At 53.1% G+C, this 12019-nt stretch overlaps 1 protein-coding gene across 1 annotated transcript; it reads right to left on the reverse strand.

Moving 5' to 3' along the window:
- Nucleotides 1-155: 155 nt before the first annotated feature.
- Nucleotides 156-11854, reverse strand: ETFB (electron transfer flavoprotein subunit beta). The gene is made up of 6 exons (XM_086864936.1): nt 11757-11854; nt 9387-9545; nt 6195-6347; nt 4354-4416; nt 3039-3197; nt 156-1844 (listed from the first exon to the last, which is right to left on the reverse strand). The coding sequence occupies exons 1-6, from the start codon at nt 11811-11813 to the stop codon at nt 1671-1673; spliced, it is 765 nt and encodes a 254-aa protein (XP_086721062.1). The 5' UTR covers nt 11814-11854; the 3' UTR covers nt 156-1670.
- Between the last annotated feature and the right edge of the window lie 165 nt (nt 11855-12019).

Raw genomic sequence — 12019 nt, forward strand, 5'->3', positions numbered from 1 at the left:
ACTGGGACCCCGCCAGTGCCAGACTGGTTTGTACTGGGTCGCGCCCGCAGCGAAAAACCATCAAAAACCAGTTAAAACCAGTAAAACTGGGCCAGGATGTGGCCCCGCCCCCACCCCGGTAAAGCCACGCCCCCTTCAAACTGAACGCGGTGACGTCATCGACTGGCCACGCCTTTATTGGGGGTGGGGGAAGGCACTGGGGGGGCCTGGGCCAGACTGGAAGGCACTGGGATGGACTGGGATGGACTGGGATGGACTGGGATTGAACTGGGATGGACTGGGATGGACTGGGATGAACTGGGAGGGAACTGGGATGGACTGGGATGGACTGGGATGGACTGGGATGGACTGGGATGAACTGGGAATAGACTGGGATGGACTGGGATGGACTGGGATTGAACTGGGAGGAACTGGGATGGACTGGGAGGGACTGGGATGGACTGGGATGGACTGGGATGAACTGGGATGGACTGGGATTGAACTGGGAGGAACTGGGATGGACTGGGAGGGACTGGGAGGGACTGGGATGAACTGGGATGGACTGGGATTGAACTGGGATTGAACTGGGATGAACTGGGATGAACTGGGATGAACTGGGATGGACTGGGATTGAACTGGGATGGACTGGGATTGAACTGAGATTGAACTGGGATGAACTGGGATGAACTGGGATGGACTGGGAGAGCACCAGCGCGCTGCTCCAGGCCAGGAAGGCACGGGTTCAAACTGGGACGGGACCAGTCAAAAGCCAACTGGGCCAAACTGGGATGGACTGGGGGCAACTGGGACCGGATCGGAACCAACTGGGCCAGACTGGGACCAACTGGGACCAACTGGACCCAACTGGGACCAACTGGGCCAGACTGGGACCAACTGGGACCAACTGGTTCTTACTGGGACCAACCGGACCCAACTGGGCCCAACTGGGACCAACTGGGACCAACTGGTTCTTACTGGAACCAGCAACTGGAACCAACCGGACCCAACTGAGACCAACTGGGACCAACTGGACCCAACCGGACCCAACTGGGCCCAACTGGAACCAACTGGAACCAACTGGAACCAACTGGTTCTTACTGGGACCAACTGGACCCAACTGGGCCCAACTGGGAGAACCAACTGGAACCAACCGGACCCAACTGGACCCAACTGGACCCAACTGGACCCAACCGGACCCAACTGGGACCAACTGGAACCAACTGGTTCTTACTGGGACCAACTGGAACCAACCGGACCCAACTGGGCCCAACTGGACTCAACTGGAACCAACTGGGACCAACTGGACCCAACTGGACTCAACTGGACTGGGCCCAACTGGACCCAACTGGACCCAACCAGACCCAACTGGACCCAACTGGACCCAACCGGACCCAACTGGAACCAACTGGGACCAACTGGGACCAACTGGAACCAATCAAATCCAACCGGACCCAACCGGACCCAACTGGGCCCAACTGGAAGAACCAACTGGACCCAACCGGACCCAACTGGACCCAACCGGACCCAACTGGACCCAACTGGACCCAACTGGACTGGGCCCAACTGGACCCAACTGGACCCAACCGGACCCAACTGGACTGGGCCCAACTGGACCCAACTGGACCCAACTGGACCCAACCGGACCCAACCGGACCCAACCGGATCCGGCCCGTCCCGGGGGTGGGCGTGGCTCAGATGCGGCCGCTGTGCCTCAGTTTCTCCAGCAGCGCCTCCACGCTCTCCACCTTCTCGCCGGCGGCGCGGGGCGGCGGCTCCTGCACCTGCAGCACCTTCAGGCGGGCGGGGCCCCCGGCCACGCCCAGCTCGGCCGCCGGAATCACCTCCAGCGGCTTCTTCTTGGCTTTCTGCGGAATGCCGGGGATTTTGGGGGAGATTTGGGGGTTTTGGGGGATTTTTGGGGATTTTTGGGGATTTTTTGGGAATTTTTGGGAATTTTTGGGATTTTTTGGGATTTTTTTGGGATTTCTTGGGGATTTTTTTGGGGATTTTTTGGGGATTTTTGGGGATTTTTGGGGATTTTTTGGGGATTTTTTGGGATTTTTTGGGATTTATTTGGAATTTTTTGGGGGGATTTTTTGGGGATTTTTTGGGGATTTTTGGGGGATTTTTTTTGATTTTTGGGGGATTTTTTGGGGGATTTTGGGGGATTTTTTGGGAATTTCTTTGGAAATTTATGGGGATTTTTTGGGGATTCTTTTGGGATTTTGGGGGATTTTTTTTGGAATTTTTGTGGATTTTTTGGGGATTTTTGGGGGATTTTTTGGGGGATTTTTTGGGAATTTCTTTGGAAATTTATGGGGATTTTTTGGGGATTTTTTTTGGATTTTGGGGGATTTTTTTGGGATTTTTTGTGGATTTTTTTGGGATTTTTGGGGATTTTTTGGGGATTTTTTTGGGATTTTTGGTGATTTTTTTGGGAATTTCTTTGGGAATTTATGGGGATTTTTTTGGGATTTTGGGGGATTTTAGGGGATTTTTTAGGGATTTTTGGGGATTTTTGGGGAATTTTTTGGGGGATTTTTGGGGTGTTTTAGGTGATTTTGGGGTGGATTTTTGGGGATTTTTGGGAGTTTTTTGGGGGTGATTTTGTGGCGTTTTGGGTGATTTTTTTCTGGAATTTCGGGGTGTTTTTCCCCAGGATTTTGGGGTTTTTTGGGAGGGATTTTTTTGGGGATTTTTGGGATGTTTTAGGTGATTTTGGGGTGGATTTTTGGGGGATTTTTGGGAGTTTTTTGGGGGTGATTTTTTGGAGTTTTAGGTGATTTTGGCGTGATTTTTTCTGGAATTTCGGGGTGTTTTTCCCCAGGATTTTGGGTTTTTTTTGGGAGGGATTTTTGGGGCGTTTTAGGTGATTTTGGGGTGGATTTTTGGGGATTTTTTGGGAGTTTTTTGGGGGGATTTTGTGGTGTTTTTGGGTGATTCTTGGGGTTTTTCCCTGGAATTTCGGGGTGTTTTTCCCCAGGATTTTGGGGGTTTTTTTGGGAGGGATTTTTGGGGCGTTCCAGGGCGTTTTTGGGGCGCTTTCAGGGTGTTCTCACCATGATGTTGGGCAGCGTGGCGTAGCGGGGCTCGTTGAGCCGCAGATCCGCCGTCAGCACCGCCGGCAGCCGCAGCCGCAGCGTCTCCAGGCCCCCGTCCACCTCCCGCTGCACCCGAACCGCGCCCGACTCCAGCTCCAGCCGCGACGCAAACGTGCCCTGCCGGGGAACTGGTGCCACTGGGGGCAACTGGGAGGGACTGGGAGGGACTGGGAGGGACTGGGAGGGACTGGGAGGGACTGGGGGGAGACTGGGAGGGACTGGGAGGGACTGGGAGAGACTGGGAGGGACTGGGGGGGAGACTGGGGGGGAATTGGGAGTGACCCCAGTGTGGACTGGGAGCCACTGGGAGGGACTGGGAGGGACTGGGAGGGGACTGGGGGGGACTGGGAGCCACTGGGAGGGACTGGGAGCCACTGGGAGGGACTGGGGGGGAATTGGGAGTGACCCCAGTGTGGACTGGGAGCCACTGGGAGGGACTGGGAGGGGACTGGGAGGGGACTGGGGGGGACTGGGAGCCACTGGGAGGGACTGGGAGCCACTGGGAGGGACTGGGGGGGAATTGGGAGTGACCCCAGTGTGGACTGGGAGCCACTGGGAGGGACTGGGAGGGACTGGGATAGACTGGGGGGGGACTGGGGGGGACTGGGAGCCACTGGGAGGGACTAGGAGGGAACTGGGAGTGACCCCAGTGTGGACTGGGAGCCACTGGGATAGACTGGGGGGGGACTGGGAGCCACTGGGAGGGACTGGGGGGGACTGGGATGGACTGGGAATGACCCCAGTATGGACTGGGAGCTACTGGGAGGGACTGGGAGAGACTGGGAAGGACTGGGAATGACCCCAGTATGGATTGGGAGGGACTGGGAGCCACTGGGAGTGACCCCAGCGTGGACTGGGAGTGACTGGGAGGAACTGGGAGCCACTGGGAGGGACTGGGAGGGACTGGGAATGACCCCAGTGTGGACTGGGAGTGTCCCAGTATGGACTGGTGGGACTGGGATGGATTGGGAGGGACTGGGAGTGATCCCAGTAGGGACTGGGAGCCACTGGGGAGAACTGGGAACCGCGGGATTGATCCCCCTTTATTTACCGCAAGGGATTGTGGGATTTATCCCCCCCTTTTACCGCAAGGGATTGTGGGATTTATTCCCCCCCTTTTACCGCAAGGGATTGTGGGATTTATCCCCCCTTTACCGCAAGGGATCGTGGGATTTATCCCCCCTTTTACCGCAAGGGATTGTGGGATTTATCCCCCCTTTTCCCGCCACCCAGGGCCGTTTCCCGTCGTGCCCCGCGCGCGCGGCCGTTATACCTGAGGCCAGTCCAAGATGGCGGCGAGGAGCTGCCCGGTCTGGTTGCAATCGTCATCGATGGCCTGGGGGACACGGCCATCTATAGGGGATCTATAGGGGATCTATAGGGGTTCTGCGGCGTTCTATGGGGGGGTCTATAGGGTTCTGTAGGGGATCTCGGCCCAGGGACGCGCGGGGCCTCCCCCCCCACCCCCGGGGCCTGCGGGAGGGCCCTGAGGGCCTCTGAGGGGGAAGTCCGGGGGGGGGTTCTATAGGGGTCCGGGGGGGTTCTATAGGGGTCCGGGGGGGTTCTGTAGGGGTCTGGAGGGTTCTATAGGGGTTCTATGGGGGTTTGGGGGGGTTCTATAGGGGTCTGGAGGGTTCTATAGGGGTTCTATGGAAGTTTGGGGGGTTCTATAGGGGTCTGGAGAGTTCTATAGGGGTTCTATAGGGGTTTGGGGGGGTTCTATAGGGGTCTGGGGGGGTTCTATAGGGGTCTGGAGAGTTCTATAGGGGTTCTATGGGGGTTTGGGGGATTCTATAGGGGTCCGGGGGGGTTCTATAGGGGTTTGGGGGGGTTCTGTAGGGGTCTGGAGGGTTCTATAGGGGTTCTATGGGAGTTTGGGGGGGTTCTATAGGGGTCTGGAGGGTTCTATAGGGGTTCTATGGGAGTTTGGGGGGGTTCTATAGGGGTCTGGAGGGTTCTATAGGGGTCTGGAGGGTTCTATGGGGGTTCTATGGGGGTTTGGGGGGTTCTATAGGGGTCTGGGGGGGTTCCATAGGGGGGTCCCTAGAGCACCTATAGGGTTTTATAGGGGTCTGTAGGGTTCCATAGGGTTCTGCAGGTGATGTGTAGGTTCCATAGGGGTCCACAGGGTCCCACAGGTGCTCCATGGGGTTCCATAGGGCTCTATAGGTGCCCCAGGTGCTCTATAGGTGCCCACAGGTGTCCCCCAGGTGATCTATAGGTGCCCACAGGTGTCCCCCAGGTGCTCTATAGGGTCCCCCAGGTGCTCTATAGGTGCCCCAGGTGCTCTATAGGGTCCCCCAGGTGCTCTATAGGTGCCCCAGGTGCTCTATAGGTGCCCCAGGTGCTCTATAGGGTCCCCCAGGTGCTCTATAGGTGCCCCAGGTGCTCTATAGGGTCCCCCAGGTGCTCTATAGGTGCCCCAGGTGTCCCCCAGGTGCTCTACAGGTGCTCTATAGGGTCCCCCAGGTGCTCTATAGGTGCCCCCAGGTGTCCCCCAGGTGCTCTATAGGTGCCCACAGGTGCCCCAGGTGCTCTATAGGTGCCCCCAGGTGTCCCCCAGGTGCTCTATAGGTGCCCACAGGTGCCCCAGGTGCTCTATAGGTGCCCACAGGTGCCCCAGGTGCTCTATAGGTGCCCCAGGTGCTCTATAGGTCCCCCAGGTGCTCTATAGGCTCCCCCAGGTGCTCTATAGGTGCCCCAGGTGTCCCCCAGGTGCTCTATAGGTGCCCCAGGTGCTCTATAGGTGCCCACAGGTGCTCTATAGGCTCCCCCAGGTGCTCTATAGGTGCCCCAGGTGTCCCCCAGGTGCTCTACAGGTGCTCTATAGGGTCCCCCAGGTGCTCTATAGGTGCCCCCAGGTGCCCCAGGTGCTCTATAGGTGCCCACAGGTGCTCTATAGGCTCCCCCAGGTGCTCTATAGGTGCCCCAGGTGTCCCCCAGGTGCTCTATAGGTGCCCCAGGTGCTCTATAGGTGCCCACAGGTGCTCTATAGGTGCCCCATGTGCTCTATAGGTGCCCCAGGTGCTCTATAGGTGCCCACAGGTGTCCCCCAGGTGCTCTATAGGCTCCCCAGGTGCTCTACAGGTGCCCCCCAGGCGTCCCCGCGCTCACCTGTTTGCCCAGCAGCACCAGGTGCGGCTGCAGGCGCCCGGCCAGCGCCGCCAGCGCCGTGGCCACCTCGCGGGGCCCCACGGCCACCCCCTCCCCCACCTCGGCCAGCACCGCCCGGTCAGCGCCCACGGCCAGGGCCGTGCGCAGGGACTCCTGCGGGGGGGAAGGGGTTAAATACATCCCAAAACACCCCAAAAATACCCCAAAAACACCCCAAAAATACACCCCAAAACACACCCAAAACACCCCAAAAATACCCCAAAAACTGCCCCACGGCCAGGGCCGTGCGCAGGGACTCCTGCGGGGGGGAAGGGGTTAAATACACCCCAAAATACACCCAAAAACACCCCAAAAATACCCCAAAAACTGCCCCAAAAATACCCCAAAAACACCCCAAAAATACACCCAAAACACCCCAAAAATACACCCAAAAATACACCCAAAACACCCCAAAAATACACCCCAAAATACCCCAAAAATACACCCAAAATACACCCAAAAACTGCCCAAAAAATACCCCAAAAACACCCCAAAAATACACCCAAAATACACCCAAAAATACACCCAAAAATACACCCAAAAACACCCCAAAAATACCCCAAAAACACCCCAAAAATACCCCAAAAACACCCCAAAAATACACCCAAAAATACCCCAAAAATACACCCAAAAATACCCCAAAAATACACCCAAAATACACCCAAAAACTGCCCCAAAAATACCCCAAAAACACCCCAAAAACACCCCAAAAATACACCCAAAATACACCCAAAAATACCCCAAAAACTGCCCCAAAAACTGACTGAAAACACCCCAAAAATACCCCAAAAACTGCCCCCACGGCCAGGGCCGTGCGCAGGGACTCCTGCGGGGGGGAAGGGGTTAAATACACCCCAAAATACACCCAAAATACACCCAAAATACACCCAAAAACTGCCCCAAAAATCCCCCCAAAACTGACTGAAAACACCCCAAAAATACCCCAAAAACACCCCAAAAATACACCCAAAATACACCCAAAACACCCCAAAAATACACCCAAAAATACCCCAAAAATACACCCACAAATACCCCAAAAACTGCCCCAAAAACTGCCCCACGGCCAGGGCCGTGCACAGGGACTCCTGCGGGGGGGAAGGGGTTAAATACACCCCAAAACACGCCAAAAACACCCCAAAAATACCCCAGAAACTGACCCCAAAACACCCCAAAAATCCCCCAAAAACTGCCCCCAAAACACCCCAAAAATACCCCAAAAACACCCCAAAAACTGACTGAAAACACCCCAAAACTGCCCAAAAATACCCCAAAAACACGCCAAAACTGCCCCAAAACACCCCAAAAATACCCCAAAAACACCCCAAAACACCCCAAAACCCCCCAAAACACCCCAAAACACCCCAAAACACCCAAAAACACCCAAAAACACCCCAAAAACACCCCAAAAACACCCCAAAAACACCCCAAAAACACCCCAAAAACACCCCAAAACACCCAAAAACACCCCAAAAACACCCCAAAAACACCCCAAAACTGCCCCAAAACACCCCAAAAACCCCCAGGTGTGCTCTTGGTGTCCCCAGGTGCGTTCCAGGCTGGGTTCCAGAACGTTCTAGACTGGGTTCTAGACTGGGTTCTAGACTGGGTTCTAGACTGGGTTCTAGACTCGGTTCTAGACTCGGTTCTAGAGGTTCTAGACTCGGTTCTAGATCGCTCTAGAACGGTTCTAGACTCGGTTCTAGAGCGGTTCTAGACTCGGTTCTAGACTCGGTTCTAGACTGGGTTCCAGGTGTCCCCAGGTGTGTTTTTGGTGTCCCCAGGTGTGTTTTTGATGTCCCCAGGTGTGTTCCACGTGTATTTTTGGTGTCCCCAGGTGTGTTTTTGGTGTCCCCAGGTGTGTTTTTGGTGTCCCCAGGTGTGTTTTTAGTGTCCCCAGGTGTGTTTTTGGTGTCCCCAGGTGTGTTCTTGATGTCCCCACGTGTGTTTTTGATGTCCCCAGGTGTGTTTTGATGCCCCCAGGTGTGTTTTTAGTGTCCCCAGGCGTGTTTTTGATGTCCCCAGGTGTCCCCAGGTGTGTTCCACGTGTATTTTTGGTGTCCCCAGGTGTGTTTTGATGTCCCCAGGTGTCCCCAGGTGTGTTTTTGCTGTCCCCAGGTGTGTTTTTGATGCCCCCAGGTGTGTTCCACGTGTGTTTTTGATGTCCCCAGGTGTGTTTTTAGTGTCCCCAGGTGTGTTCCAGGTGTGTTCTTGATGTCCCCCGTTGTGTTTTGATGCCCCCAGGTGTGTTCCAGGTGTCCCCAGGTGTGTTCTTGATGTCCCCAGGTGTGTTCCAGGTGTCCTCAGGTGTGTTTTTGATGTCCCCAGGTGTGTTCTTGATGCCCCCAGGTGTGTTTTTAGTGTCCCCAGGTGTGTTCCAGGTGTGTTCTTGATGTCCCCCGTTGTGTTTTGATGCCCCCAGGTGTGTTCCAGGCGTCCCCAGGTGTGTTTTTAGTGTCCCCAGGTGTGTTTTTGCTGTCCCCAGGTGTCCCCAGGTGTGTTCCAGGTGTCCCCAGGTGTGTTCCAGGTGTCCCCAGGTGTGTTCCAGGTGTCCCCAGGTGTGTTTTTAGTGGCCCCAGGTGTGTTTTTGATGTCCCCAGGTGTGTTTTTGATGTCCCCAGGTGTGTTTTTAGTGTCCCCAGGTGTGTTCCAGGTGTGTTCTTGATGTCCCCCGGTGTGTTTTGATGCCCCCAGGTGTGTTCCAGGTGTCCCCAGGTGTGTTCCAGGTGTCCCCAGGTGTGTTCCAGGTGTCCCCAGGTGTGTTTTTGATGTCCCCAGGTGTGTTCCAGGTGTCCCCAGGTGTGTTCCAGGTGTGTTTTTGGTGTCCCCAGGTGTGTTTTGATGTCCCCAGGTGTGTTTTTGATGCCCCCAGGTGTGTTCCAGGTGTCCCCAGGTGTGTTCCAGGTGTCCCCAGGTGTGTTTTTGATGCCCCCAGGTGTGTTCCAGGTGTCCCCAGGTGTGTTCCAGGTGTCCCCAGGTGTGTTTTTGGTGTCCCCAGGTGTGTTTTTGATGTCCCCAGGTGTATCCCAGGTGTCCCCAGGTGTCCCCAGGTGTGTTTTTAGTGTCCCCAGGTGTGTTCTTGATGTCCCCAGGTGTGTTTTTGATGTCCCCAGGTGTGTCCCCAGGTGTGTCCAGGTGTGTCCCCAGGTGTCTCACCTGGCTGGCTTTGGTCCCCACGCTGGCCGCGATCACCTCGCAGGCGGCGCCGCCCTCCCGCAGCCTCACGGCCTCCTCCAGGGCGATCTCACAGAACGGGTTCAGCGAGTGCTTCACGCCCTGGGTCTGCACCCCCGCCCCACCTGGCGCCACCCTCACCTGGGGGACACACCTGCCTCAGGTGAGCCCAGCCACAGGAAAAAAAACTGGGATTTTGGGGGATTTTGGGGATTTTTTGGGAATTTTTTTGGATTTTTTTTGGATTTTTTTTTAATTTTTGGGGGATTTTTTGGGGTTGATTTTGGGATGGATTTTGGGATTTTTTGGGGATTTTTGGGGGATTTTTTGGGGGCTTTTTGGGAATTTTTTGGGATTTATTTGGGATTTATTTGGGATTTTTTGGGGATTTTTTGGGATTTATTTGGGATTTATTTGGGATTTTTTGGGGATTTTTTGGGGATTTTTTGGGATTTATTTGGGATTTATTTGGGATTTTTTGGGGATTTTTTGGGGATTTTTTGGGATTTATTTGGGATTTATTTGGGATTTTTTGAGAATTTTTTGGGATTTTTTTGGGATTTTTTGGGAATTTTTTTTGATTTTTGGGGTTTTTTTTTGGGGGGTTTTTTTGGGTTTTTTGAGGGTTTTTTGAGGGTTCAGCGAGTGCTTCACGCCCTGGGTCTGCACCCCCGCCCCACCTGGCGCCACCCTCACCTGGGGGACACACCTGCCTCAGGTGAGCCCAGCCACAGGAAAAAAAACTGGGATTTTGGGGGATTATGGGGATTTTTTGGGAATTTTTTTGGATTTTTTTGGGAATTTTTTTGGATTTTTTTTTATTTTTTTTGGAATTTTTTGGGGTTTTTTTTGGATTTTTTTTGGGTTTTTTTTGGATTTTTGGGGGATTTTTTGGGGATTTTTTTTTTAATTTTTTGGGGGTTTTTTGGGAATTTTTTGGGATTTTTTGGGGATTTTTGGGATTTTTTTGGGGATTTTTTAGGGGTTTTTTGGGAATTTTTTGGGATTTTTTTGGGATTTTTTGGGGATTTTTTTGGGATTTTTTGAGTTTTTTTGAGGATTTTTTGGGGATTTTTTGAGGATTTTTTGGGGATTTTTTTTGGGCTTTTTGGGAATTTTTTGGGATTTATTTGGGATTTTTTGCGGATTTTTTGGGAACTTTTAGGGATTTTTTGGGATTTTTTTTTCAAATTTTTTTTGGCTTTTTTGGGGAATTTTTGGGAATTTTTTTTTATTTTTGGGGGGTTTTTTTTGGGGTTTTTTTTGGGTTTTTTGAGGGTTCAGCGAGTGCTTCACGCCCTGGGTCTGCACCCCCGCCCCACCTGGCGCCACCCTCACCTGGGGGACACACCTGCCTCAGGTGAGCCCAGCCACGGGAAAAAAAACTGGGATTTTGGGGGATTTTGGGGATTTTTTGGGAATTTTTTTGGATTTTTTTTGGATTTTTTTTTAATTTTTGGGGGATTTTTTGGGATTTTTTTTTTAATTTTTTGCGGTTTTTTTGGGAATTTTTTGGGATTTTTTGGGGATTTTTTTGGGATTTTTTTGGAATTTTTGGGGGGTTTTTGGGAATTTTTTGGGATTTATTTGGGATTTTTTTGGGATTTTTTGAGGATTTTTTGAGGATTTTTTTTTGATTTTTCGGGGGGTTTTTTGGGATTTTTTTGGGATTTTTTGAGGATTTTTTTGGGGCTTTTTGGGAATTTTTTGGGATTTATTTGGGATTTATTTGGGAATTTTTTGGGATTTTTTGGGATTTTTTGGGAATTTTTTGAGATTTTTTGGGGTTTTTTTGGGGATTTTTTGAGGATTTTTTTGGGATTTATTTTTGGGTTTTTTGGGAATTTTTGGGGGATTTTTTTTTGATTTTTTGGGGATTTTTTGGGGGATTTTTTGAGAATTTTTGGGGTTTTTTTGGGAATTTTTTGGGATTTATTTGGAATTTTTTGGGGATTTTTTGGGGTTTTTTGAGGATTTTTTTGGGGGATTTATTTGGGGTTTTGGGGGGGTTTCAGGGTTTTTTGGGGTTTTTTGGGGTCCCCAGGTGTGTCCAGGTGTGTCCAGGTGTCCCCAGGTGTTTCACCCCACCCCCACCCCCAAACCACGCCCCCCAAAAAAACCGCCAGCATTTAAAAATTTGGGAGTGGGGCGGGGCCTCCCACCCACGTGACCCCAAAACCCCTCCCCAGGTACGCCCAGGTGTGACCTTTCCCGCCCTTTCCCCCCCCCATTTTCCCGCCAAAAAAAAACCCCCGCGCCGAACCGCGGGATTTCGGCATTTCCCGCCTTCCGCGGGGGGGTTTCCCGCGGGAATTTTGGGGGTGCCCAGGTGAGCTCCAGGTGCGCTCTTACCTTGACGGCGAAGTCAATGACGCGCTTCACCCCCACGAGCACGCGCAGAGCCGCCATTGCTGCCCCTCCCCCTCCGGCCACGCCCCTTTTCCGCCCTAAGCCACGCCCACAAACCGCCCCTTCCTCCCCCTGACCTCGCCCCCACGGCGAAAGCCACGCCCACAACGCGTGGTCGCGTAATGCCACAAGTGAAGCCACGCCCACAAAGAGGGGTGGGGGTGATGTAATGGTGTTGGCGAAGCCACGCCTCCTCTGACGTGAGC

This window comes from Cyanistes caeruleus, chromosome 28 (assembly GCF_971803275.1).
Source record: "Cyanistes caeruleus chromosome 28, bCyaCae1.hap1.1, whole genome shotgun sequence".
Taxonomy (NCBI): domain Eukaryota; kingdom Metazoa; phylum Chordata; class Aves; order Passeriformes; family Paridae; genus Cyanistes; species Cyanistes caeruleus.